Source organism: Zootermopsis nevadensis, unplaced genomic scaffold, assembly GCF_977971745.1.
Source record: "Zootermopsis nevadensis isolate Lab colony 2312 unplaced genomic scaffold, Znev_1.0 Znev_ptg000023l, whole genome shotgun sequence".
Classification (NCBI taxonomy): Eukaryota; Metazoa; Arthropoda; class Insecta; order Blattodea; family Termopsidae; genus Zootermopsis; species Zootermopsis nevadensis.
The window spans coordinates 4,425,751-4,453,497 of record NW_028259155.1 but is presented as its reverse complement, the minus strand read 5'-3'; the positions used below and the strand labels follow the sequence as shown (position 1 = coordinate 4,453,497).

The 27,747-nt window shown below is 33.9% G+C and overlaps 1 protein-coding gene across 8 annotated transcripts in view; it reads left to right on the top strand.

The window, feature by feature from the left end:
• LOC110831251 (cytosolic carboxypeptidase 6) overlaps positions 1 to 27,747 on the top strand; it is a 323,299-nt gene that overhangs the window by 147,267 nt on the left and 148,285 nt on the right. For all 8 annotated transcript variants that reach the window (XR_015536683.1, XR_015536682.1, XR_015536680.1 and 5 more), the window contains one exon: positions 14,625 to 14,757. Coding sequence is in view for 4 of the 8 variants with exons in the window: in XM_022067026.2 (XP_021922718.1) it covers positions 14,625 to 14,757 (133 nt within the window). In the remaining 4 variants the exon portion in view is untranslated. The remainder of the gene's footprint in view (positions 1 to 14,624; positions 14,758 to 27,747) is intronic.

The following is a 27,747-nucleotide window of genomic DNA, read 5'->3' as shown; positions in this document are numbered from 1 at the left end:
TCTAGAAATACATGCAGACATTTCTAATTGTGTGTTCGTGTATCTAGGTCAGAACACAAAAAGTAGACCATTAAAACATGAGATAAATGTAATTCCTCAAGATGTTTGATGCCAGCTTCTCACACCGAGGGCGGTGTAGGACTTGGGGTTTACGGAGTGGTACTGGGAAGAACTTTGTTCTGAGTAAAAGGACATGTCTGAGACTAGCTCAACCAGGGGGCTGAACAAATGGGGCCCTCCACTCTCCCAAACGTTTCAGTCTGAAGACTGACGCAGAATACAATTTCTATAACGTTTTAGCGTTGTAAATTTTATAATGAAGACGATGGACTAAGATTGAAAGAATAATTTTACGTCTTATGAGTATTTTTGTGCTGGTTGTTTATAGCTTCATAAAGTTATTCTGAATAAATTTCATGAAATGCTAAGAAAAAAAATACTTATTTTATCTAACTTACAGCGCATAAGAATAATTGTAAGTATTAACAGTTAACATTTAGTTTAGATACATAAAATGGAATACGTCTACACTGTTACAGTTAGAAATGAGTTATAGTTTAAATTTTAGATTTCTATGAAGTACCCTTAAAGTGTTTATTTCCGTGAAAGTGCCAGAACCTGTCTAAAGAGAGAAAATAGTAAGAAAACTTTTCCTTCTTCCGAGAATTTAAAAGTTTACACTTAGCCTTAAGCCAGATGTATTTGGATTCTAATGAAATTTAAAATTAAATATAATATAAAATGTGGTATTGATGGAAAGAAACCTTCACTTTGAAGAGCCTTCTTCTAAATTAACAGATTTTAATTATTATCACGAATCAACAGAGTGAATATGTATTTTCTAAATTTTAAAATTTAACGAAACTGCAGTATTTTGTAAAACTAATTATTCATTTTACTTTGAGACTGAGATAAAATTATAGGATACTGATGTATGCGCGGTAATTTGATAAATGTATTAAATTTTAAATAAATACCGTTAAGTGTGTTTGAGTAATCGATTATTCTGAATCAGACATTCAATACACATGTCAAAATTAAAATTTTATGTCACGAAACAAACAAGAGTTTGTAGTACTTCATACCAAAGCTTCAATAATCATCTAAAAACATTTCACGTGTTTATTGAATATAAATCAATAAATTTAAATATTATCACAGACTTTGGCCCATTACTAATCTCGACGCAAATTAAAATATCGTAGATATTATTTTATGAATTTTTAAATTTATTTTCATTCAGAGTGAAAAAATGTAATATCATATTACATCGCGTCCAACAGTACCAAGCACCGACTTTAGGAAATTGTTTTAAAGTATTCTGTGATTCTATTTATGAGTTTTAGTTGGAATTGCTTCAAAACAGCTTGATTATTACGCGAAAATGTATGTTCTAATAACATAACGTTATATGGAAGTTGTTTGTGGTGATTAATGGGATAGATTTTTTTATATAAATGTGAATATTCATAGTTTTATTAAATTTTAACTGATTTTTGTACTGTGCTGTATCTTTATATTGCCAGAGCATGTAGGATTCAGTTTCTGACGCCAAGAAACGTTAGAATGTTTTTGTTCCTTACAATACGTTATTTTACTTGTCGTCGTAAGAGCTGGAGTTTTATGATTATCGTTTCCCATTCTAAAGCATATATTTTTAAAATATACCGACACTTAGCGGAGTAAATGTACTTAGAAATTGGATCCGTAGTCTTGCAGAAATGGAGTCATATTTTTTAAATATTTTCCTCTGCTACGAACATAGAACGTGCACCGCTAATATCGCCAACACATACCATGTAACTTACTGTTTAAATTACTTTTGTATGTTGTGCTGAACCGCCAATAGAAAACTGTGTAATCTATACTCAAGCGAGTAAAGTATTCTAAAGAACATTCCATGCTCCTTTGAAACTAATGGCATATCAAGAGATTATATTTTTTTATTGTTGAGCACAGGATAAATATTAAACGAAGAAAAATTTGTGCTGTCTTTAAAATATTGCAACGTATATCACGAGGACAGAAAAATTAAAATTTACACATATTTTCGGTAAATTAAATCAGTGATTGTATGGTATATTTAGTTTAAAACATTTTCTCTTTAAATTATTTTTATCAAAATATTTCCAAATATATTAAAACATACAAATTATAACTTTGTCTCTGTGGTTGTATGGTAAATCTTAGCCTCTCACTCAGCACATAGGGAAACCGACGTAGTTTCGGAGAAAAAACACGCAAATAGATATATTCAAAGTTACGTCTGATTATGCGTGCAGATACACGTTTTTGACACGCTGAGTCGTTAAACAGAATTCTGAAGCTCAATATTAGAATTAAATATGATATCAGACTCCATGGTGCATTAACATAGAAGACAGCCATCTTTATTTTGAAATAATTTCGATTAGTTTTACTTTATAAAATTTTGGAATTCTTTTGAGAATTTAATTAAAATGAGAGGAGGAATATGATATTTGCAAATTTATAATAACGAATGATAATATTTAATATAATTAATCCAGACATGTTGTAACATATCTCTTTGTAAAGTGAGTAATATTTCCTAATAATGTCTAATGCTTTATCTTTTAGAAGAAATTAATCTGGTGTTAATTGCGAGAGGGAGTTTAAGATGTCAGGCAATTAAAACCTTTCTCTTTCATTGGTCGATCCAGAGAGTGATGCAGGTTCCTTTAAGCCGGCCATGATCCGCTTTATTTAATCCTGAGGGACTACTTTTTCATTTCATATATAAGTTATACGTAGGTTTTTGAGAACAGAGTAATGTAACTGCGGTATCCGTAAAGAACGGGGAATATATTGTACAGCTTGTTAACTGTAAGCTTCTCAAAAAGGATTTCGCTCTACACATAGTTATTTCTGGGTATGAAGCTGTGAAATGGTTTATATTTGAACAATTTTTCTTTCTTGTATTTGGCACAAATATATTTGTGTTAGCGTAACAATCCACAGCATTGGGATTCTTAAAATAGAAGTCTTAATATGGTAAATTTTGTTCTTGAAATTATAAGTTTTAAATGTATCCGTCATAAACTTACCTTCAGCATTCTGACGATACAAATATCAAAGGTATAATTGTCAGACTGTGTCTTCACCTGGTGTTATTATATAAATATAAATATAAGAGGGGTATAATTAAGGGAAAGATTCTATTTAACCTTCTAATTTAATTTGTAATGTCGATGATACTAGTCTTACTAATTAAAATGTATCTCAAAATGAATACAGGGAGGTTCGCGCTGGTAAATATTTGTCGTATTTCTGAAATCATTTGAAAGGAAACGCGTGTTACTGTGTTTTAATAAGGAAGGGTAAAATAAGTAAGAAATGTAACAAGTAATGTAATTCATTAAAGTCCTTTTGTAAGAACCTAACATTTGCTCAGCTGGTAACAAATTTTTCCACGTTTTATGGAAAACTGAATCTTATTAGCGCGTTTATAAGAGTCATCGTGATCTATTCAGAGTTATTTAACACCGGTGTACATTTCTAGATCCTATGTTCTGAAATATTATATTAGTATCCACACGTATACATGTAGGGGGGGGGTGATAAGTGCCTAAAAATTGTTGGTTCCAAAATATGTGATAATAACGCTTCTGGAACCTACGCGTAAATCGATATAACACGTTAAATTAATCTTTTGAAAATTACCCTAGATTCTGAATGTATAAAATACGTTGAACAAGCTCAGAATATTAAGCAATGTTAGGCTTATGTTATTACTGTGACGAAAATAGTGAGTCTATAACAGAAGAAAATTCGTATGGTATTTGAAATGAAAGAGGGCGCATTATGATTCTTGTCCCCTGATAAATGTGAGGGATTTATTCACGAGAACTCAGATTCAACGTAAATAATGAGCTCAGTTTTAAAGAGGGCTACTGGTTTCTAGGATCCCCAGGGGCAGGTCCTGAAAATTTACGTAATTGAAATTCTGTGGCATCTGCCGGTATTCGAAACCCGATAATCTAGTTCGTAAACCTACTCTTGCTGCAAGCAACATTAATTTAATTAATTAAATTCGATTACTATCATGAAACGAAATATTTGGAGCAAACTATTAGAACAAGGTTTTTATTTAAAGTTCCACGCGTTTTAAATATTGCCTGTCTGTTATTTTAAGAAATGAACATACATTCAGGCTACTTTAACCTAAGGTAAAACCAGGAAGAAGTGCCCGGAGTCGAATCTTATCCGTCTAGTTCATAACTTGTAGGAATTTTCTTGTAGAACACTACAATTTGAGTGTATATTCCGACAATAAAATGCACTGTAGCTCATGAGCTAGAGATTTAAATTAGTTATGATTACATTTAATATCATTGTTTGTAATTTTAAATATGTTACAGAATGTTATTAGTACTAATGTGGTACAAAATTTCTACCACTAATTTATGTTTTGAGGAAGAACTTATTACGTATAAACACTTTGTTTGTGTACATTTGGTGTATGTAACCTCAAAAATTAGACTCCACAGCCATGTTTGTAACTTTTGACTTAGAGAAAATATTTCATACATAAATTTTCGATATGTTTGTAATCTGTCTTTTTACACCAAAGTAAAAATATTTATGATCAATTGTTCATTTGTGACCACTGAGAAACTTAAAGACGAAAACAAAATTTTTTTAGGTCGTTATATTGCTAAATGACTTTCCACAAAACATGCAGAAACAAACGAACATATTTCAGTTGAATGTTACCATGTAAATTTTCAGGACTCATGTTTCTTACCTATCTCACCTTTTAAGTTCGCACAACCGCCACTTTATTATTACGGATTATAGGGAATTAAAAAGTACGAGGTTGGTGTGAACTCTAATAGCATAGTGTGCTTCAAAATCTTTAATGTCTCAAGAATTTTAAAGAAAATATAGACACAGAATATTTTGTTTAAATAAACCTGATTTCTTTCCTTCAGTAAGGAAAATAATTGTATTAACACTTTTAGAATAACATCGAAAAATTTTAGAATATTTATTTTTACTGTTAATCTATGTGTAATTGTGTTTGGTACATTAACCTCACTTTTTTCTTGTTTAGAATATATTAATGTACTTTACAGGTCACTGTAATTTATCTAATGACAAACGTAAATAAATATAAGATGGTAAAGTTGCGTCGTATTGTGATATAATAAATATGTATTTTAAATCTTGTCCGTCTAATCACAATAAATTCTTATTAAATATTAAAATATTACAATTAAATATTTTAAATGTTAATTATTGTAATATTTTAATATTTAATAAGAATCTATTGTGATTAGACGGACAAGATTTAATATATACCTAAATATACTTTGTCACGATGAATTATAATGAAGCTTAGAACTCAAAAGTGACAATGATGAATGACTGAACTCTCCTGATTATTAACTGGAAGCATAATCAATAAACCGTTCACATACAAGCAAAGAGAATAATGGAGTGACTAGATGATGGTATGGTGGATACGAAAGTAGGAAGAAAGGCTTCTGGGAGTGTTTGCAGCAAAGAGAGGGCGATCTTAAATTCCCAGCGAGTGAACTCTCTCCCGCCTTAGAATATTGTTCACGGGAAATTGCATTCCAGTGATCCCAAGCCGTGGACTTGACGTCTAGAAGAAATGGCTTCTACTCGTGATAAAAGGAGAATCGAGTCCAACAGAAGTCTGAAAATCGAAGTTGAACTCCGTGGGTTGAATAGAGATAATTTCACTCGTAACCATGACACACGAATGCCCATATTCAGAATTTTGTTCGCAAATTAAAAGTAATAATATTAATGCATCCCGAAATTCAAAATTCTTGATCATGTAACTCCGAATTCCTTTCGTGGACGCTGATTTAAAATGTCATTTTCGTGTGGTCTTACGAAACAAATTAATTTGGAAGAAGCCAATTCGGGTTTTTTAAAACAGTGTAGTAATAGATGTGACTTAAATAACAAAGATTTTATTTCATTTTGTATGATCTGAAACTTTAACGGCGATTAATACTAATTAAATCTTCTGAGGCTATTAGCCGTGTTAGTTAGCTAAATTCCGATATTTCAGGGACCAGCTCTGTCATTATCATTTTCATTCTTCTAATCCTTTCTTATATATTCTTCTTCGTTTTCGCGTCCTCCTCAACTCCATATTCTTAGGAGTTCTGAGCCATACAGTTCTGATATTACCTGTGATGAAATACACTAAAATATATCAAAAAAAATATTTTATATTATTTCATATCCCCTTAACAACATACAATTTTTTTTAGTTTTTTTAGGATATATTTTTCTTGTCTCATGTTTCATAACAACATTTTCATTGTCATATCTATTGACAGAGTAATAACAAAGTATCCATATTTTAACAATTATTTATTTTAATCCGTCTTATCACAATATTTAAAATTTCTTATAATTAAGATAATAAAATATCATTGATGTTACATATCGATTGATCGATTTACATTTTGGAACATCCTTTACACAACATGTTTCAGTTTTTATAAAACCATCATCAGGTGTAAAAGATTTACGAACTTTAAAACTCAAATATGATTCCATTTGGTGATGTTTCATGCCATTTGTTTTTCAATTTTGGGCGAGGTGTTGTCTTTTCTTAAATTTTATCAGATGTACATATATTGTGATCAGACGGATTAAAATAAATAATTGTTAGAATATTCACAATATGACGCAATTACACTATCTTATAAAGTATCCATATTTGTTACTCATAATGAACTTAGCATCGTTTTTCCAAAGCCAGGTAATGTATCTGTTCAGTTAGCGTCGTTAAATAGCTTATTGGATGTGTAATCGATTAAATACTCATGTCGAGGGCTGCTAGAAACTGTACATCTTAGAATTAAGGTGGCTGCCTTCTAGGATGTTGCGCTGTGTAATCTGGTAGAAGTTTGCCGACGTTTTATCACCCTGATGATGGAGGCGAGAAGTACCACCGAAACGCCTTTAAGCTTCTGCTAGATTGCACGACGCAGCAGCCCATAAGACAGCCATCTTTATTCTCGTTGCCAAGGGGATTTTAATTTTTTCGTTTGGTTCCGTGAGTGAGGGTAGTGATAATATGATTGGGGTCATGTTGGACGTGTTGAATCTTGGTTTTGGTGGTGGGATGTTGAGAAGGGTTATTTTCCCCTACTCCTACTCTGTTTTTTTGCCTTATTGTTAAGAATATGAAATTTTATCTTAAGAAGAGTTTATTTTTAGTTTATTGGGGACGCTGTATAATATGATAATGAACAAAGAATTTGAAAGGACGTAGAAGGAGACCTAATATGAGGTAATAAACCTAATATTTGACTGGAGTGACTGAATAGAATCCCGAAAATTTTCAAAGCTGGAATTATAACCATTCGGTCGCGATGTTACTTCACGAGATCTTGTTAAGATAATTAAATATAACAATTAACATATCCATATCCTGTCTAATATTTTGTTATATTTTATATTAATTTTTTCAAAATATTTTTACGAATTTTATGGCCCACCTAATAGTTTCATTGCGATTACATAAGGTGATATGAACAAATAGTATAGACATCAAGAACATTTTATTCTGCCCTGAAGATGAAGACAGTTGGTTACTGATCGGTAGATAAATGTTCTGTATTATTGCACGGTTTAGCACTGGGAATTGTTGGAAAATTATAACCTAAGAAGATAGGACGGGTATTTTATTGTTAGTGTTCTGTCTGACGACAGGTCCATATGAACAGGATCCTTCCATCCTTTTCTCGGACTGGGACCTGTTCATATACGTTCTTGGCAGATGATCCAGAAGTGGTTTGCCATTGCCTTCTTCTGTGTGTGAATGGAGTAATTGTTGGGATGCCACGGAGGAAAACTCCGTGATGCCTAGACCACGGCCTTGCCCAACACAAGTTATAAATTCGGGCACCGCCGGGAATCGAACCCGAGACCCCAGGATTACAAGGCCAGCGTTCTAACCGCTAGACCACCTCATCTTATTATTATTTAGTGTTCTGTCTGACGACAGGTCCATATGAACAGGATCCTTCCATCCTTTTCTCGGACTGGGACCTGTTCATATACGTTCTTGGCAGATGATCCAGAAGTGGTTTGCCATTGCCTTCTTCTGTGTGTGAATGGAGTAATTGTTGGGATGCCACGGAGGAAAACTCCGTGATGCCTAGACCACGGCCTTGCCCAACACAAGTTATAAATTCGGGCACCGCCGGGAATTGAACCCGGGACGGGTATGTAAAGATTATTGTCTCCCTTTGTTTGCGCCTGCGTGAATCGGACTGCAGAAAGAAGATTTGTATGTGTTGAGGCAAGGACTGAGCCAATATCGGACGGGAAGGAACGTGGATGGAGCCTTGCAGTTTAAGAATAGCTTCTGTTAGATCGAAAGTAACGAGGATATTTAATTGAATTGGCAAGTAATTTCGAACAAGTGCTTTTACACAAAAGCCTCGTGGCAGGCGAGTTGGTCCGCTGGTGATGGAACAACGCGTTACTTGATGGCATAGCGTTCTGTCGATTTTACATTTATCGAATTAATTCTAGTAAATTGCTGACGTCGAGCTCAGCCTTAAACTTTATGTTTAATTTTAGATCTGTTTTATAAAGACAACAATGTTTTTAAGACGTATTTTGTAAATTTCTTCATCGCATTAAACACTTTAAAGAATTAACACATTTTTTTTATGTAATTCAGCAGGAGTTTTGTGGACTGAGATTTAGATTTGTTCTTAGTGTGAACTGCCACATATAAATTTGAGTCCCGTAGTCAAGACACAACATTACATTTGATGTCTTGCTTCGGTTTATATTTTACTGCAGTACAAGACTTTTTATTATGTTATGGATTAGGTTTTTATCAGATTCTTTGTGATATTTTATGTATTATTATGTATTTTCACGTGTAGTCTGAAGACACTGACAGACAACAAATTGAATAAAAACACAAGAGTTTGAAGAAGACTTAATTAAATATTCTTGAACACGTCATAAATTTTAGATTACCGTATTTTAAATATCAGTATAGTTGTAAGTATCTACATGATCGTACAGCCATTCTTAAGACATTGTAACCTGAAGAAGGTTTGGTTCGAAACGAAACATGTGAGATATTACGTTCTCACACAGCGAATATCAAAATGGCTGTCTTCAGGTTGTTTCGCAGTGTAGATGTAATTGTTCTAGCGACGTTTAATAGGAGCGTATTACCACCATCATCGCCCTGATAATACGTGTAGCAAGTATATCTGAAACGTCCGTAAACTGCCAGACTGTATGAATCAACTCAGAAGACGGCCATATTCATTATCGATACATCTGCGTCTGAAAATACTGCATCAGTGATCGACTTCTGAAAACACGATTAGTTTAAATAGCGTAAGATGTTAGATTCAGCATTGGTGTGTAAATTGACGGTGATTAAAGGAAACATGATAAACACGCTAGGATGGTACAATAGAGAATTATAAACACAAACACTGATTGTACGTGTAAGGCATTATGTCGTGGGATGGTGGGAACAATGTAACATTGCCAGTCTGCGCATTAATCGACCTAGTTAAAGTAAATCTCGATTATTACGCTTCCTGGTTTATCGAATAAGCTTTAGTTGGACGTGTATGGTTTCATTAAACTAAATTAATAAAATTAACTCCTATAGCAGGTATCCATACTACTACATGTGGGACGAATTTATTTTTTTGAGATTTGGCGGTAAATAACAATGTTTTTTTTTGTATTTAAGCCCAAATTTAACTTGTCTGTATTTATCTAAAACACCCCCTACTATAAACAAAATTTTCATGTCATAAAACATGGGTCTCGTTAAGATTTATGACACATATTTATACATTTTCCCATACAACGAATATATAACTATATTCGAGAATAAATCATACGACTTTATAACGTTATAACTGTTGTGTAATTAGCTTGACAACTATAGATTTATATCTCAAATAAATATAAATTACAGTCAATGAGTTACGTAGAATAACGAAGAAACTATTTTAGAAATATTTGTATTACGCTATCGTTTATATTTTCGTACTTTTCTTGTTCTGTTGTACTCAAAATTTGTGATTTACGTTGCCCAAATGAACTCAGCAGAGGACCTGCGGTAGAGAAACCTAGGCCTCGTGATAATATATTCATTTTGTAGCGTGTTAGTCACTCTTCCATGTGGTGCGCAAAAAGCCATGTTGAAATGAAAGTGCACAGCATGGAACACTTATTTTTACTAAAGTGACATGAATAAATAGCTTTCGTCTGATACGCCATTTTTAAAAAAACACAAAAGTCATTATAATTCGTCTATTAGATTTTGCCATCATTATTTATATGTATATCTTTACTTTACTTTGAACTTTATAATTATCAGCGTGATTTATGCAGTAGGTTTTAATTCCACGCTTTCTTATCAGTGCACAAATCAATAATACTTTAAATTAGTTTAGTTATTTATTTTTAGGATTACTGGTTATGGGATATTTTTCAACAGCCACTGTGTCTTTACATATCAATCTCAGAATTGTTTTCATTTAAATAAACCTCTTGTTTGTATGTCGTATTAAAGCCATAAGTTATTTTATGGACTTGATCTGACGTATATATATACAAACAAAGAAGTTTATTCTGCTTACATTATTTACTATTGCAGTAATTAATCCTTTTCTGCATCAGCTTTCGTGATACAAAATAATGGAACGTAATAACGTTAATCTAGATCAATAACCTTATTCTACTGTCTGAGATTGACTGACAACTTTGCTAATTATCGATACGATGTTCGAGTTACATCACGTATCGAAAGTAACTGAAACCGGATAAAAGAATGTAAAACTCATCGTGTGGAAAAGTGAGCAGTACTGTTATCCTGTGTTAAACAGAAATGCTAATTATCGATACGATGTTCGAGTTACATCACGTATCGAAAGTAACTGAAACCGGATAAAAGAATGTAAAACTCATCGTGTGGAAAAGTGAGCAGTACTGTTATCCTGTGTTAAACAGAAATGCTAATTATCGATACGATGTTCGAGTTACATCACGTATCGAAAGTAACTGAAACCGGATAAAAGAATGTAAAACTCATCGTGTGGAAAAGTGAGCAGTACTGTTATCCTGTGTTAAACAGAAATGCTAATTATCGATACGATGTTCGAGTTACATCACGTATCGAAAGTAACTGAAACCGGATAAAAGAATGTAAAACTCATCGTGTGGAAAAGTGAGCAGTACTGTTATCCTGTGTTAAACAGAAATGCTAATTATCGATACGATGTTCGAGTTACATCACGTATCGAAAGTAACTGAAACCGGATAAAAGAATGTAAAACTCATCGTGTGGAAAAGTGAGCAGTACTGTTATCCTGCGTTAAACAGAAATGCTACTCGATATGTTTCTGTTATGGTAATCGTACTACGTAGATGCTGACGGTCTTGGAACTGCTATAGAACACAGCCAATCACGTAGCCGGTTATGCTGCTACTAAAATGGAACTGATGATGGTGATTTAGAGGCTCGCTAACCAGCGACATCCTATTCCAGCTCCACACGGAGCTACAAATTACGAACCTTCGATCGAGTTTCAGAGATTTCCTTCTCCTACGTTGGTCTGCAAAGTGTGCATCTGGTGGACTGAGAATGTTGGTAGCATGTTTATGTGCGTATATCAATAGTATTTTCATATCCGTGTACGTTTTAAAATTTCAATTAACAGAGTTCTATTGAGATGTTAAAAGTCATTTAGGTTTACGATATTTCTCGTACATTACAGTGTTACAAACATTCCATCATTAGTAAATGTCCTGAACCAGATAAATTCAATTTATACCATCATTTAATAGTTATTTAAAACATGTTTATATATATTTATCAATCGCTTCCGTTCTGAATTTTGTAATAAAATTTTGTATGGATTCCTGACTTGATCTCATTGGGGTTTATTACGTTTAATAGTATTTTGTGAAGAGTGCAATTTTCTGAAGATTTTAATTATGTATTTTTTTTATTATACGCCTTTCACTTTCTCTGTATTATGTACATAATATATTTTCATCTGAAAAGACAATCTCCTAATCCCTGGAGCATAGAACGTTCTGTTAAATTCTGATATTTGGATTATAGACCTTGGAGAAATGTAATAATGAATGTTTACTGTCGTATTTGAACACAGCAAATTCACGAGGCCAGTAAACATTTTATTTAAATGAATGTCAGGGCGGGATGAAAAATTGAAACAGAGGTAGTTTGAAGTCTTTTTACGATGACATGAGATACTTTGAATAGACACGTATCATTAATTATTTGTGTGATTGTTTAGAATAAATCGAGATAAAAGATCATTATCATCTACCTGTTCAGACATGTAGGCGTCAATTAAGATGACTGTAATTCTAGGCTGTTTGTTGGAAACTCAATGAGAGAGAGAGAGGAATTTATGGTATTTGTAAAATTATTTTTGTTACGTCTGATCGCGAAAATTCTGCCCTCTTGATATTGACCGATACGTCTGTTAACAACATTTGACAAGGATATATTTACTTTCGATATTTCTGCTTGTTTATTTAACACTGACCTACTTTGTTCCAGTTAAATACTTCAGTGAAAGGAACACTTAATTTTATTGTGCTGACTTTTATGATGTTTCTAGTCAATTTTATCTCCAGACGTTTCTCGTTTCGTTCAGTTTACCTCCCTCAGTGTGTAACAGCTGTGACCGATGTTATTTTTTTTTGAAGTAACAAATGAAATTGATTGATATAAGTCAGTGAAGAGAGACAACATTTAGTAACTAGTTTTGTTTGAAATGTCAGAATACTCTATACAGAGGTTAATAAAAAAAGTTTAAACATCGCTACTGATAAAATGAGAAACAGTGTAGAATCATGAATTAAGCGTAAATCAATACTACGAGGTGCGATCGGAAAGTTTCAAGACTGCGCCTATAAAAACCCGTACACTTATCTCAGGTATTAAATTCATCCATCACCCTCGAAGTAGTTCCCCTGGGAGTGAACACAACGATCCCAGCGCCGCTGCCAAGCCTGGAAGCATCCCTGGAAATCTTTCTTTGTCAGCCTGTCAAGCACCATCTGCGATTCTGCCTGAATCTCTTCTATTGTCTCAAATCTCTTTCCCTTTAGCTGAATTTTCATCTTTGGGAAGAGGAAACCTTAGAAAGGAAGTTGGGGTCGGTTCTTGCAAGATCTTTGAGCTCCTGACAAACGTGAAGTCGATTCTGCTTCTGGTCCTCAGACAGGAGCCTTGGCACACGCCATTCCGAAATCGCAGGAGGGTCGGTGTAATGCACTACCAAAACGCCCGTAACTAAGAAACAAATGCTAATTCGATGATGCCGGCTGGCACACTGATTCACTATGAATGTAGGCCGCACCCCCTAGCGGGAGAAGCTCGTACTACATCCGGTTCGCCCTCTATTGACACGGTCTTGAAACTTTCCGATCGCACCTCGTATTTCTCTTTCTTTATATTTCTGCATGCCACCCCTCAAACGAAACAACGTTACGTAAAATTATTTTCTGAATCTTTCTTCTGTATTTGTTATCCTTTGTTAGTCCTCAGTAAATTAATAATTTATATAATATTACTAATTATTACTGTAAATAACAGCCCTAAGCAACAAGTTTATACCAGTATTGGATAGCTTTATTTCAACCTTGAAAAATAATGTAAATTCGTCCTTTACAGTGGTTTTCGAAAGTACGACAAATTATCGAATAAACTTAAAAACAATTTATATATTTCATATCCCATACATAAATAGTGCATATAAATCGAAGTAGGCTGTGTTAGCTGCTTTTAAGTTTTGAATTTGCACTGAAATCAGAAAGGAATAAAAACAGATTTCATTTTTTCACAGCGGTGAGTTTGAAGATAGCTGACTTCTGAATCGTTGCGCCTTGTAGTCTGGCAAAAGTTTTCCAACATTTGAAAGGTGCTTGCTGAATCTGTTATCAGGGTTGTGAACATCGCCCTTATGACGGAGATAGCAAAGACTTCTGAAACTTCAACGAAAGTCTAGTAGACTACATCTCGTATAAATCCAGAACACAGTCATGTTCGTAACAAGTAAATATTTCTGTTACGTTTATAGAATCAAAGGAGCTTATTACTCGGTATAAATTACGTAAGACAGTAGTGTACAGCACTAAAGTTAGTGCTTGAAAGTGAATGACGAACTTTCTATTTACATTATCCGAAAGCGAGAGATGTTTCATCTCACTGCTTTTTTCACTTTCATCTCAAATATTTGATCACGAAAAGTTCAAGAAATCTGAATGACCTAATTTACGTACGTGTCTATGCTAATAACGTTCATGTGTTACGAAGTAATTTTCATACCATTAAATTATAACATAAATTTCTCCAACAGTCCAGTAACAAAAATTGTCTACTGGTAAATTTTGACAGAATTTAATCTGTGAGAATGGCTGTAACACGGTAAAAAAAGAAGTTGGTGTGTTATGGGTGTGGTTTCTGCTTCCATCATCAGGGCGATTCAAAGATGCAGTAATTAGTTTATAGTATAGAATAATCGGAACATATTACGGGTTATAAACATTATTGACTTTAATTTATTTAATTATTTCAGCAACAAAGGCGTTTGGATGTGCTGACTATAACAAACCCGAGTAACATGAAGCCTGGAAATAAAAAGCAACATGTTGTAGTTGTCTTAAGCCGTATTCACCCTGGAGAGTCTCCGACATCCTTCGTCTGTCAAGGTAGGACCTCCGTGAATTTCTAAAATATTTTTTTAAGTTTGATGGTTTTAGACGATAAGTTGTAGCTCAGTAATTTTTTTATCCATTTTTGTAGGGGACCTTCTTACAAATATTTTCTGGGTGTTCTGTTTATCCTTATCAATATAAACTCTGGTTCAGCGCATTAATAATGTGGATATGTGATATTATATCAACGGAAGAATTTATACGTAAAAATTTATTAACAAATTTTAAATTTCGTTTCTTCATTGTTAATCTGCGGTATCCTGTTTTGAAATTTGGGAGAATTGTTTTAGAAACGTTTTGGAAAACTTTGCAATACAAGGTCTTACATGCAGTCAAGTATAATGTTTAGATGTAATTTAGATTTAAGTTTGTAAAACTTCGGGATGCTTCAGAATTATTTACAAGGTACAACATGAAAGAGAAAACATTTACGATAGTTTACTGTTAAAAAACAATTGGATCACTACAATAAATCAAATCAAACTTTCGTAATGTAGTCAGAATTTTAAAATTTTAAAAGAAATTCACGTAGGATAAAGTATAATATTACAATGCGGTCTAAAGCAATGTAAAACTTATGCCATAAACTTTATTCCGTATGTAATTACACAGGCGAGAGGAAGCCGTTGTTTTAAAGCAAAACACAATACGCGTCGAGTTCTCGCGTGTTTTTCTCAAGTTATATGAAAAGAGATATGGCTACAAGGCACAGTTATGGGCAATGCAGAGCGCTGTAATTAATCCACGGTAGAATCTTATGAAACGTTTACTCGATGAATATCAGAAGCGCATACTTTGCCTCTATGTACGTAAAAAAATGCAGAGACCTGGAATTTCAAATTACGAGTTCAATTTATGTGCGCCTGAGCTCGGAAAAAGAGTTTTGCCGTGTGCAAATTTGTTCGTACTTTCTCCGCGTGTCTCACTGTAACGACTTGCTTGATTAATATCTTTACTTAAGTGTGCCGTTCGTTGTAATTTTACTTTATTACTCCCATAGCTTTTCAGCTGTTATTTGATAGTTTACAGTAATGTCCTTTTTCCTGAAAGGAGTTTTTTTTAATATGTAGGTGCTTATATAATGGCGCTGACTTTTCTAATTAATTTTCTGAATTCGATAAGGATTGTATATAAGACACAGCGGTGAGTATGAAGATTTCTGTCTTCTGGGTTGTTGCGCTGTGTAGTCTGGTCGATGTTAGCCAACGTTTCAGAGGTCATACTGCCTCCGTCATCAGGTTAACATCAACCAGACTACACAGCGCAACAACCCAGAAGACAGAAATCTTCATACTCTGATGACGGAGGTAGTATGACCTCTGAAACGTTGGTTAACATCGACCAGACTACACAGCGCAACAACCCAGAAGACAGAAATCTTCATACTCTGATGACGGAGGCAGTATGACCTCTGAAACGTTGGTTAACATCGACCAGACTACACAGCGCAACAACCCAGAAGACGGAAATCTTCAAGGATTGTATAGTATTCTGGGCTATGATTCCATGTGGTAGTGTAGTATATTAACAGCGTTTCGGAGGCATATATTGCTTCTGTCATCAGGGTGAATACATAAGAGTCTTAATAACATTCAAAGTCGTTAACTATATAAGTGTTAGCTGTAGAAATTCTTATTAGATTCACGCAGTTGCATGTTTTGTATGGAAGATTTTCGCAGAAATTTTTAGATAAGTTATTTATTCGGAATCCACATTTGCTAAGAAGATAAAAATAATTTTCATGTTCTTAAAATATCAAGTTAACCCATGTTCTGCATCCTACTTATTGTTAAGTAGCAAGAACAGTTTTAAACCTTCCGATATGCCTCGTTTAACATCCATCATTATCGTTATCATGGACAAGAATCTGGTGTATTCCATTCATTTCCAGTTTCTATTTGTGTTTTCTTGAAACTACCTGATGTATTCTAAAGTAAACATATCATCTTTTCTAAAGTAATGTAATGTTTGTCCCACTATACGCCATGTAGGCGTTTGGGGTGAGTGGAGGTATAGCTCCTCTCTTCCTTGACCTCGGCACTAGATGGGGGTGAGTGGTCAGCATCACGCCCCGGCCGGCTTTACCCCCGGGAAAGGACCCCGGTACCCATTATAGAGGAGGCTGGGTGGGCCCCAGAGCCGGTCTGGACGCAGAGGCTAGAGGAAAAATCCTCTGCCCCCGTCGGGGATCGAACCCCGGTCGTCCAGCCCGTAGCTAGTCACTATACTGACTGAGCTATCCCGGCTCATTATTCTAAAGTAAGTTTGAAAAACATATCCTTGTTATAAATAAATATGAGAAAGATCTTACTATTGTTCTTAATAGATTTTTATTACGCTAATTTTATTTAAGTAAGAATTTCAATAAGAATATTGTACTATAATACCCTCCTAACTGAATTATTGACTTTCAATTCTTCCTTCCTTATAGTTTTAACATAACTAATGCACAGCTACAATGTACCAAATCTTTTCGGAGTGCATTAAGTAACTGAATATAATCCATACAGTTTAGTCCTAAAACAAATAATATGGTAGTACGAAACACGTTCTTACGAATCCCTGTCTTGTTCGTAAGAAATTCTTTGCATTCGGAAGGCCATGTTTGTAAATTTTTAACAGAAAATTAATTAAGTTTCACGTTAATTCTATTTGAATTTCCACATGTCATAAGTAGGAAGTTATTGTGGTACATCTGACAAGAAATCTCTTGTATGTGCGGGTTTTTACTGTCATTGTACATTAAACTTCATTACGAGTGATTAATTACTCACGCAAACTACCGAACTTGACAACATGGCTGCCTTCACGTAAACATATTTGTAGACGCACAGATAAAAATGCAATCGATATGTATTCAGTAATTGTTAATGTATACAGCTTCTAATCTGCTTACAAGCAAATGACCCGAATTAAGATGAGAGTGATTTTTAATTTTTAAGGATATAATCGCTGTTTATGAGGTGCGATCGGAAAGTTTCAAGACTGTGTCAATAGAGGGCGAACCGGATGTAGTACGAGCTTCTGCCGCTAGGGGGTGCGGCCTACATTCATAGTGAATCAGTGTGCCAGCCGGCATCATCGAATTAGCATTTGTTTCTTAGTTACGGGCGTTTTGGTAGTGCATTACACCGACCCTCCTGCGATTTCGGAATGGCGTGTGCCAAAGCTCCTGTCTGAGGACCAGAAGCAGAATCGACTTCTCGTTTGTCAGGAGCTCAAAGATCTTGCAAGAACCGACCCCAACTTCCTTTCTAAGCTCCGTGTGACTTCTTCCTTTTCCCAAAGATGAAAATTTAGCTAAAGGGAAGGAGATTTGAGACGATAGAAGAGATTCAGGCAGAATCGCAGATGGTGCTTGACAGGCTGACAAAGAAAGATTTCCAGGGATGCTTCCAGGCTTGGCAGCGGCGCTGGGATCGTTGTGTTCACTCCCAGGGGAACTACTTCGAGGGTGATGGATGAATTTAATACCTGAGATAAGTGTACGGGTTTTTATAGGCGCAGTCTTGAAACTTTCCGATCGCACCTCGTACTTTCAGAAACATACAAGTCCTATAAAAACAAAATTCAAAGCTGCAAATTCTTAAAACATGTGGTAAATGCAGTTGGTACTGGGTTATAAATTACATATTAGAAATTATCAAAAGAATATTTTTTCCACAACCGGGCGTATTTACACACATTAAATACATCGCTCTTTAATTCCTCGGTGTCCTTGTTCAAGTTTTTTTGTTGAAATTAGCAAATTTACCGGGATTCTTCCATCTCTGACCCTCGGATTCAGTAGTTAATGACCTCAGTGGTACCAACATCCATTACTGAAATGATCTACACGCTGCAGCGTTTTTAAATATAAAGAATATATTTTTTTATCTGCTCACAGACGATCGCAGTAATGACTTCGTCTGTCTTATGTGGATTTTGTCAGAAATAAAATCCATGTTTGTGTTCTGCTACGTAATTATAATCGCTTTCTTATATATTTTTGTTGTGAAATGAAATATTAAAGTTGCTTCATAAATTAAAATGTTGCTGTGCTGTTTTATCAGCCGTGTCAGGAAACATTTTACTCATCTGTCATAATTATAAGTAAAAATTACTACATGAACGTCGTAACCTTGTAAGCCATGATTCGCTTTAATTACAGATTTTGTTTCTTGACGTCATTTGTGCAGATAGAAAACACGAAATTTTATTGTTATATTTATTTACCATTATACTAGTGTATTCAGTACGTGAATGTAGTAACATAACGTATTATATTACGTAAGATATGATGTTTTTACATCGATGCGAATATCGATGATCCGAGTTGATGGACAAGAATCGATAAAATAATCGATATACTACCTTATCGATTATCAGTGTAATTTTTTTCTAATTTTCTGTTATGTTATTTATCTTGTTCACTTAAGAAAATCGTGCAGTTGTTATATTGATCATCTTATGGACGCAGAGGCTAGGAGAAATGTCCATTGCATCTGCCAGAGATCGAATAGTGGTCCATCTTTGCCTTTTCAGAATATCGTGACTTCCGCAAATGGCAAGGTTATGAATACGTCTACGATCGTTTTCAGAACATAAATATATTGAACAGCGAAACGAAGTTGAACACACGTCTTCCAGACTTCAGCAAATAATTGTCTTGTTATGTTTCACACAATTTCACATCTCGTACGTGTCTGGTTTCTTCGCACCTTTTGGAAAATGAAAATAAAAGGATAATACAGGTTGTCCCAAAAAATATGTATACACATTAGTAACTTTGATCGCCTCTTATCGAATATATTCTCAGTTGTCAGCTGTCTTGAATGTTTTTTAACTAGATTCGCTAAGAGTACATGTGACAATGCTTACGTATGTAAAGGTTAAGTTTATTAAAATTTATTTATTTATTTCATTTAATAGGTGTATATATCTTTTTGGGATACCTGTATAGCCTTGTACACTGAGATCATTTTGAGTCTCGGTATAAGTGATACCGCCTCGTAAAAACGTCTGCATTCTGATGTTCAAGAATATCACGTCCGTGTAACTCGAATTTCGTTGTGCAATTTCGGAGTACAGAAAGTTTCAGAACGGTATTATTTATAAAATGACGAATGTAGTGTATAAATCAGTCACTGTTTATTTAAAAATGTTATTCCAAAAAAGGTTTGGTAGGAACTGGTGATTTAATGATGACGTATTGAGATAATATCATATTGTCTTTCGATAACCATCCATAAGTTCCATAATAAGACACACATTTAAATAAGAATAACGTAACGTACTTTTGCAAAAGTTTATATTACTATAATAAAAATGATAGCATCGTATTTCTTCTGTTGAAGGAAGTATTCCTTCAAGGAAAACAGTATTATTTATCACGGGGAAAGACCAGATTACTTATGAGAGACACTTAACTTAAGCTACCTTACATCTAAGCTGTGTTATGAGTCTAACCTTACTTTACTGTCTGCTCGATCTCATAGATTCAGATTGTCAACCCGTCATAAATAACGGTGTAGAAACTGTAACCACGAATGTGTAGCGTCACAGTAATAAACTACATGCCTACCAACCTTCTCTAGCTGTGAAGTAAATCTCCCTGAGATGCACCAGATCTGACTAACAACACGCGCGTAATTAGTCTTGGAGAAAATTGAAAAACAAGTTGAATAACGTTTATTAACGTAATTCAGAAATTTAGTTTTTGCTAGTGAATGTAGTAAATACGTAAGTCATTTTAATGTTATTTAAAGGCGGATGTATTTTAAATACGAAATCTTATATTTTATTTTAAGTTATTTGATAATTTTATTACTGGTAGTAAAGTAATTAACTGTATATAAAAGTCCTGCTTCAAATCTAAAATTCGCTTACTTGGTAAGATAAGTCCTTAGCTTTAATGGGACCCTAAGTCTAATTATCATATTCTTAAAAATTTTATTCATGATCGTGTCCTTAGACGTATAATTCCAATTTGAATTCTCAAATTATTTTTTAGATACATTTTAATATTATTCACTCATCTACAGATATATTTCCCAAAAGAATTTTTGTTGTTTTGTCATTTGGTAATGTTTTTGAACAGTCTGCATTGTTACTGACGTAATATGAACACATTGGTATTGTTTGAAAGTTCCTGATGACGTAACAGGAACGCTTACGATGTTTCCTCGAGGCATTCAGACTTTCTTGCAATATCCTTGCCTGCGATAAGTAGACCAGGATTTGATGCCATTGTAAGGATGATTTGTGCCCACCATAATTCTGGTTTGAATCAAGTGGAGTTGTCGGTGCGGAGGCGGAAATGGAATGCAAGATGGGGGTTTGAAATTCTCGACACTGGGAAGCTTTCACAAGAACGCCCCACCAGTTCAACAATGGAACGTCTCCCTGGGGTGTAAACTTTCAGAATAGAATGGCACTTTTGTGCTGAAGTTTTGAACACCGTATTTTGGATAGAAAGCGTAGTTTTCATTGCTGTGCAGATTTGTTTGTCTGTGATAATAAATCATTTATTTCTACAGAGAAGTGAAGTTACCTCATTCTGTCCGATCTACCTGCGACTAAAAGTAGTTCAAATGTTTTATTATAGTAGGTTTTCTTTTAACTTCGATTTCGTGCTAAAACGTGATGTATGATTTTCATATTTTAGAATTTATTATAAATTTCTCTGACGAAATATAGGTTCTTGTCGTTAGATATATCTCACCACGGAGAATAACCATTGTAACGTTGGATTTGTAATATAATATAAGTTAATAGTTTAAAATTTTATGTTTATTAGCTATATATATATGTCCATTTTTCATATTGTTAATTCCAACTGTTCATTCACTGTATCTATTCCATACGAAGATACATTTAAGACTTTTAGTAGAAATTCTGTAATCGATATATTGTCTTTTTTTAAAATTTTGCAAGGAATCACCGTATAAAAATTAGATATTTTCTCAAAATCTGTTATTACACAAAATATTAATAGCGAAGGCGCTATTAACATTAGTGTATACTTCATAATTTAATACAGTTGCCATGTTGGTATTATTTATGGTAGGAAGTTAAGAAGTTTAAAAATAGAAACCTTTAGTTTTGTGTCTTAAAATATCCACTAAAATCCGGTATTTGTTTCAAAATTTATCTAAAGAGCGGACCCTTAGACTGTGGTACACTTAGACACACTGATATTTTGGTGTTGTAATCTTATTTAACCTTCTATGGAGTGGTGCATAATTAATCATTACATTTGAAATAATTGGATTTTTATTTTACGAACAATTGATCAGTTTCATTAACGCAGAGAGAATTATGCACAACAGCTACAGCAAATCTTGACGTAGGACTTATATCTTTTGTTCTTGGAGTATTTAATTACGCTGTATTAACAGCATCGCTAATTAAATGACGAAATACGTGACGAAGTTATTAAGTTGATCGAAATTAATTAAATTGGTGGAAGGTGTTAGGTTTTTGTTGACAGCTTTCTGAGTACTTAAGTGTTAAGTGTTTATTGAAATAACTAGCAAATATCTGTAACATTTGTGAATTTAGTTGTTATTTTATCAGAGTCCTAAACGGAAATAAATTATAAATATAATTTAATTTTTTCAACACGGTTATAAACTAGTTAATATTATTAATAGCACAAGTTAGATTTATTTATTTATAGTATCAGAGAATATTTTATTAGAGAGTGTTAATTTCAGTATATGAAGTTTGTCCTGATACGAAATTTTTATAATCAAATGTAATACATAGTAAATTTAATATATATTATCATTCTGAAAGATTATATAAATAAAGTTATGGTAGGGAATGTTCTTCTTTATATAATACTTGTAGGTTAGGTTTCGTCATTGGTGATGATGTGGAAATTAAGTGTTCTTCCTTGCTTTGTGGGCAGTGATCTTTTGAAATTTTAACTACAACGAATAACAGACTTTATATAACACGGAAGCTTTGAGAACAGTCCCGAGAGTCATTTATTCAGATGATACGAGCTACAGATTTTAATCTTTCTTGAACAGAAACAGCGTTGTTTAAAGTAATAGGCACTTAAGCTAACTTAAACTGTACTGAATATCCTACAGTCGTATCACTACTGAATGGCTTGAATGTCAGCATATCGCACGTGAATTCTTTTATTATTTATCATAATGTGTAAAACTTTGCCGCGAGTTTGGTTAAAAAGAAAGATAAACTTTAAGAAGAGAAACGTAGAATAGGAAGAATCCCAAAGAAACAAAAAGAAATACGTTGAAAATTATATGCACGTTGAGCTGGAAAGGAAAGGAGACCGCATTGCCACGCCTTCCCTGTTTATTGCCGTCAAGAGCCTTCCATTCCTCTGAAGCAGGGAATGGTTGCGAAGAGGAGTGATACGAACTGTAGAGAACGTAGCATCTTTCTAGCCCCTCATCTGAAGCTGGAACGTGGATCTAGCAAGCATCTACAGCACAAATACTCACGCAAAGTATAGATATATCATCTCTGCAGAAAACTTACGAAGACGCAGAGTTCTACGTGGTATATGACGTGCCTACAGCAAAGTTAAGGCAGTCCTACGTGCGTAAAATATGGTAGTTCAGGAGCGTTGGTGTCTGGCGAAAACTCTTGGAAGTTTACTTTTTGGTCAGATTATCTGATTTACATAATAAGACAATTATGTCATTTGCAATAATTTATTTGGTAATTAAATTCCCGCTGAAACTTTAAAATATTATCTTACTAAACTCGTACTAACTTTCTCCATAACCGTAACATTAATTTAAAAGTATTAATATGTATTTTTTTTAAATTAGTTAACTTTTTTATTTCGTTTAAAGTCTAATGCCCCTTAAGACACAATGGTAACTATAAGTACCATTAAATTTTGCCTTCTTGGTTTTTTATTATTCTCACTGTAAACAGCGTTAACCAGTTTATATTTGTAATGGTGAAGAGATGTTTTCTTTGCGGTACGGACTGGATTATTCATTAGACTAGCTTTGGTTTCTAACGGTTAAGTACAGATACTTTTTTATAATAGTTATTAACGGATTAATACTTTGTTTTGAAATAACGGAACTGTTATAAAAGCTTTAATTATGGGCGGGGAAGTAAGTGATCATCTTTGTATGATTTGAGGTTTTCACAGCTGTGAGTATGAAGATTTCTGTCTTCTGGGTTGTTGCCCTGAATCGCCCTGATAATGGAGGCAGTAAAGACCTCTGAAACGTCGGTAAAGGTCTACCAGACCACGGCGTAACAACCCAGAAGACAGAAATCTTAATTTATCGTCTTATTTTAACAATGCATTTTTTAGAGATTGTTTAATTTTTTTTAAAATAGTGTAGTTGCGTCATATTGTGATTTATTAAATTAAAATTAAATTATTTGGTTATTCCGTCAAATCACAATGTATTTAAAATAAGAATAATTAAAATAATTAAAATATCATTCTTTGTTCCATATCGAATAATCCAATTGTAAATCGATTATTCGATATGGAACAAAGAATGATATTTTAATTATTTTAATTATTCTTATTTTAAATACATTGTCATTTGACGGAATAACCAAATAATTTAATTTTAATTTAATTTTTATTAATTCTTGGGTTTTTTAAAACATGTCCGCATTTCTAACTTTGCATGAACTTTGGATGTTCGGAACACTGTTTTTTCATATCTCCAGAGCCATCCTGCGATTGAAATCAATAGCTGGATTACTGGGAAGTTGTGAGTCACGGTTACATGTATGTGGTGAAGACGGGATTGTCTGAACTGAAGGGATCAAACCGGACAGGTGCTTGAGGGTATAGAAAACACAAAAGCCTAAGATAACAAAATACGTCGAGACATTCATCACTGGGGGAAGACTAAGTGTGTGTTACCCTTTCGTGGATCATTTATCAGAAGTGAGGGGAGACGTAGTTTCAGGATCTAAAATCGCTTTGCCTTAGGTTAGATCCACACGCTCTTTACCACTACATGTTACAATATTTTACATTTAATTTTAATAAAAACTTAATTAATATGAATTTTATTTTAATTTATAACCGTATAAAAATCTTAGCTATATTTCTTTTTACATTTCTAGCCCATACTTACCTTATTTTCCCCGTTAATAAATTGTATATTTAATTTAATCTGATAACTAACTGATATAAGTTATTCGTTAATTATTAAGTTAGTTTTATTTTAAATGATATTACTTGTTTCATCAGCGTCAAATATACGAATATTTCGCCATTAATATATTTCAACCCTGAAGGTATAGGAAGTATGATTCTTTTAAATGTTGGTTTAAACATTATTCTGAAAGTCGAGACAGCAGTTTCCTCCGAAACGTTGGTTACAGCCATAAGACAACTTATAGGACCACAATATAAAATAAAGTACAAAATATATGTTCGTTCCACATTATAATATTTATTTTGAAAGGCAAATTGGATGTGACGTTCGCTAATATAATTATTGTTATATAACAAAGTTTTGCTGTATCTTAATTTTTCTTAATATTCTACTGAAATTATTATAAACACGGTACCTAGTGAATTATTGTTAAATGTGGACATGTTTAAATATTTGTGAAGAGCTATATAAGAGATCAACGTACATCTGTACTTCAGAGGAAATTATAAATAGAATAAATTCATGTAATGTTTTTTCTAATTGAGTTCAGAATCTTTTGTCTTCCAGTCTCTTATCAAATAACGTGAAAATATTCAATCGTTTCATCTAATATTCATACAAAATCAAAGCTAAACTTTAAAAGTACATTTTAATTATTATAAATTCGGCCATAACACTGAATATAAATCTTTTGATGTATAAGATTATAAAAATGATGTGTTCTAATATATGAGAAAATTAAATATTTTTCGTTTCGTAGGTTAAATAGAGCCGTGGCCGATTATTTACCGCTCCAACGTTGGTTTCTAAAAGTTTCTTTTGTAAATATTTGTCTTGTTCTCGTTATTTTATTTCCAAAATCCTCCCAAAAGAAAAATACGTCGCATTATTATCAATGGTTTAAGAATTACTCGATCTATGATATATTTGAAGAATAAATATACCAAAAGACTAATTTTTATGTGCATACGAAGTTTATAAGATAATATGAGTTTAGCTTCTCGTGGGTTTTGGTAGTTTGGTCGTGCTATAGTTTGGGTTAGCTGAACGAAAATAGGAGAAGGAAAAGAGGGCGAGACTGCTTGCCGCCCCCGGAATATCTGCAACCCTGCCTGGCTTTCTCATTGCTGTTTTGTTTTTATGAGTCTCTAGGGAAATGCGAAGCACGGCAATGAAGAAGGCGAATAGCGATAGTAGACAGAACTGTGAAGTTACACGGCCTGGTAAAACAGGCGGCTTCTACAGATCCAGGACTCGGTATTCGTCTTCCTGATTGTGGTACAGAAGGGACCAGATTACTTGCTAGCTGAGCTCACTAGAGCTGTGGATAGTTGCGCTCGGCACGGCCTGGTCGGTGCACGGAACGGCCAGGTAGAACGGGTAGACAAAAGCGTGGAGTTGCGCGCGCAGCGCTTATCACTTTCCTCTTCACCCCCGCGACGGGTCCCAACAAGTAATCTATTCCGTACGATACGTGGCACTGAAGATGTTAGGTTTTTATGGCGACTCAGTGCTATGTTAGCCATGTTTCTTTTTCAGTGGGACTGAATGTTACCGATGTTTCGCGGATACTTACTTTACTGTAGTCGATAATTACTAAGATTTATATAAAGTTTTGGGTGATGGAATTTCTGAATTTTTGTTGAATATCTCAGAATATATACGAATATCAATTAACGTTCTAGAAATTAGTAGGAGATTGACATTTACGTTTTTAGTACGATGATAAGTACATATTCTCTGGCAGATAAGAAGTTAGCGTATGAGGGTTTGGTGTGATAGTTCCAGGCATATTTTTAAAGCATTTTATTTTTCATTTTTGACAAACTAATTAGAACTGTGTAGTTTATACTGTAAACCTAGATATTTCGAAATATCAGTGTTTCACTCGTACCAAGAGAAAGTGAAAATGGATATCTAAATATGTATGTTGTTATATTTTAAAGAGAGTAAGATATCAAGTGAAATATTTAGTAAAGTTTTGAATCTCTTTGCTGTGAGTATAAACATAATCGTTTTCCGGTGTAATTACGTCATGTAGTCTGGTAGTTTATCGACGTTTCAGACTTGCATGATGTTTCCAGCAACAGGTCTACAGTTATCTTCAAAAATATTTGTACTTAAAGAACGTAAAATAACAGAAATCTGAAGAAAATTACGTAACGTGTAGATGAGTTATTTTTAATCTCCACTTCGAATTTCGTGTTTGTCAAATACAGGCAGATGCTGATGAGACAAGAAATACGTACAGTATTTCAGTGGGAAATCCTGAAATTTGGATCGAATCAGGATAGGGTCATGTTGGGAACGTCTATGACCACCGAAATGAAATTTCGAAATCCATAACATGAAGAAATTTTTTTACAAGCATATATTTTACGTATAGCTTCGTCAAGACAGAAATTTTACCGTGTAGTTAGACTTTTAATCACCAAATCATGTGGGGACAGTAAAATTATAACTTGTTTTGTAGAGCATTGGGTAATTGTCACTCTTACTTCGTATTTGAGAGATAATCGGTTTAGAAATTGTTCGATGACCAGAGAAGCTATGACTCAACATTTTACTTGATTATTATATCCTAATGGGATTACAGTGTGACAGGTGAATGCTTTTATTGAAGTTGGCACAAAGCGGTGAAGAATTTCAGTTCGTGTAGCCAAAAAAAGGGGACTGTGGTACATTGGTTTATATTTCTTACTGATTATATTATCATGAGCCGGGATAGCTCAGTCAGTATAGTGACTAGCTACGGGCTAGACGACCGGGGTTCGATCCCCGACGGAGGCAGAGGATTTTTCCTCTAGCCTCTGCGTCCAGACTGGCTCTGGGGCCCACCCAGCCTCCTCTACTGATGCTGACCACTCACCCCCATCTA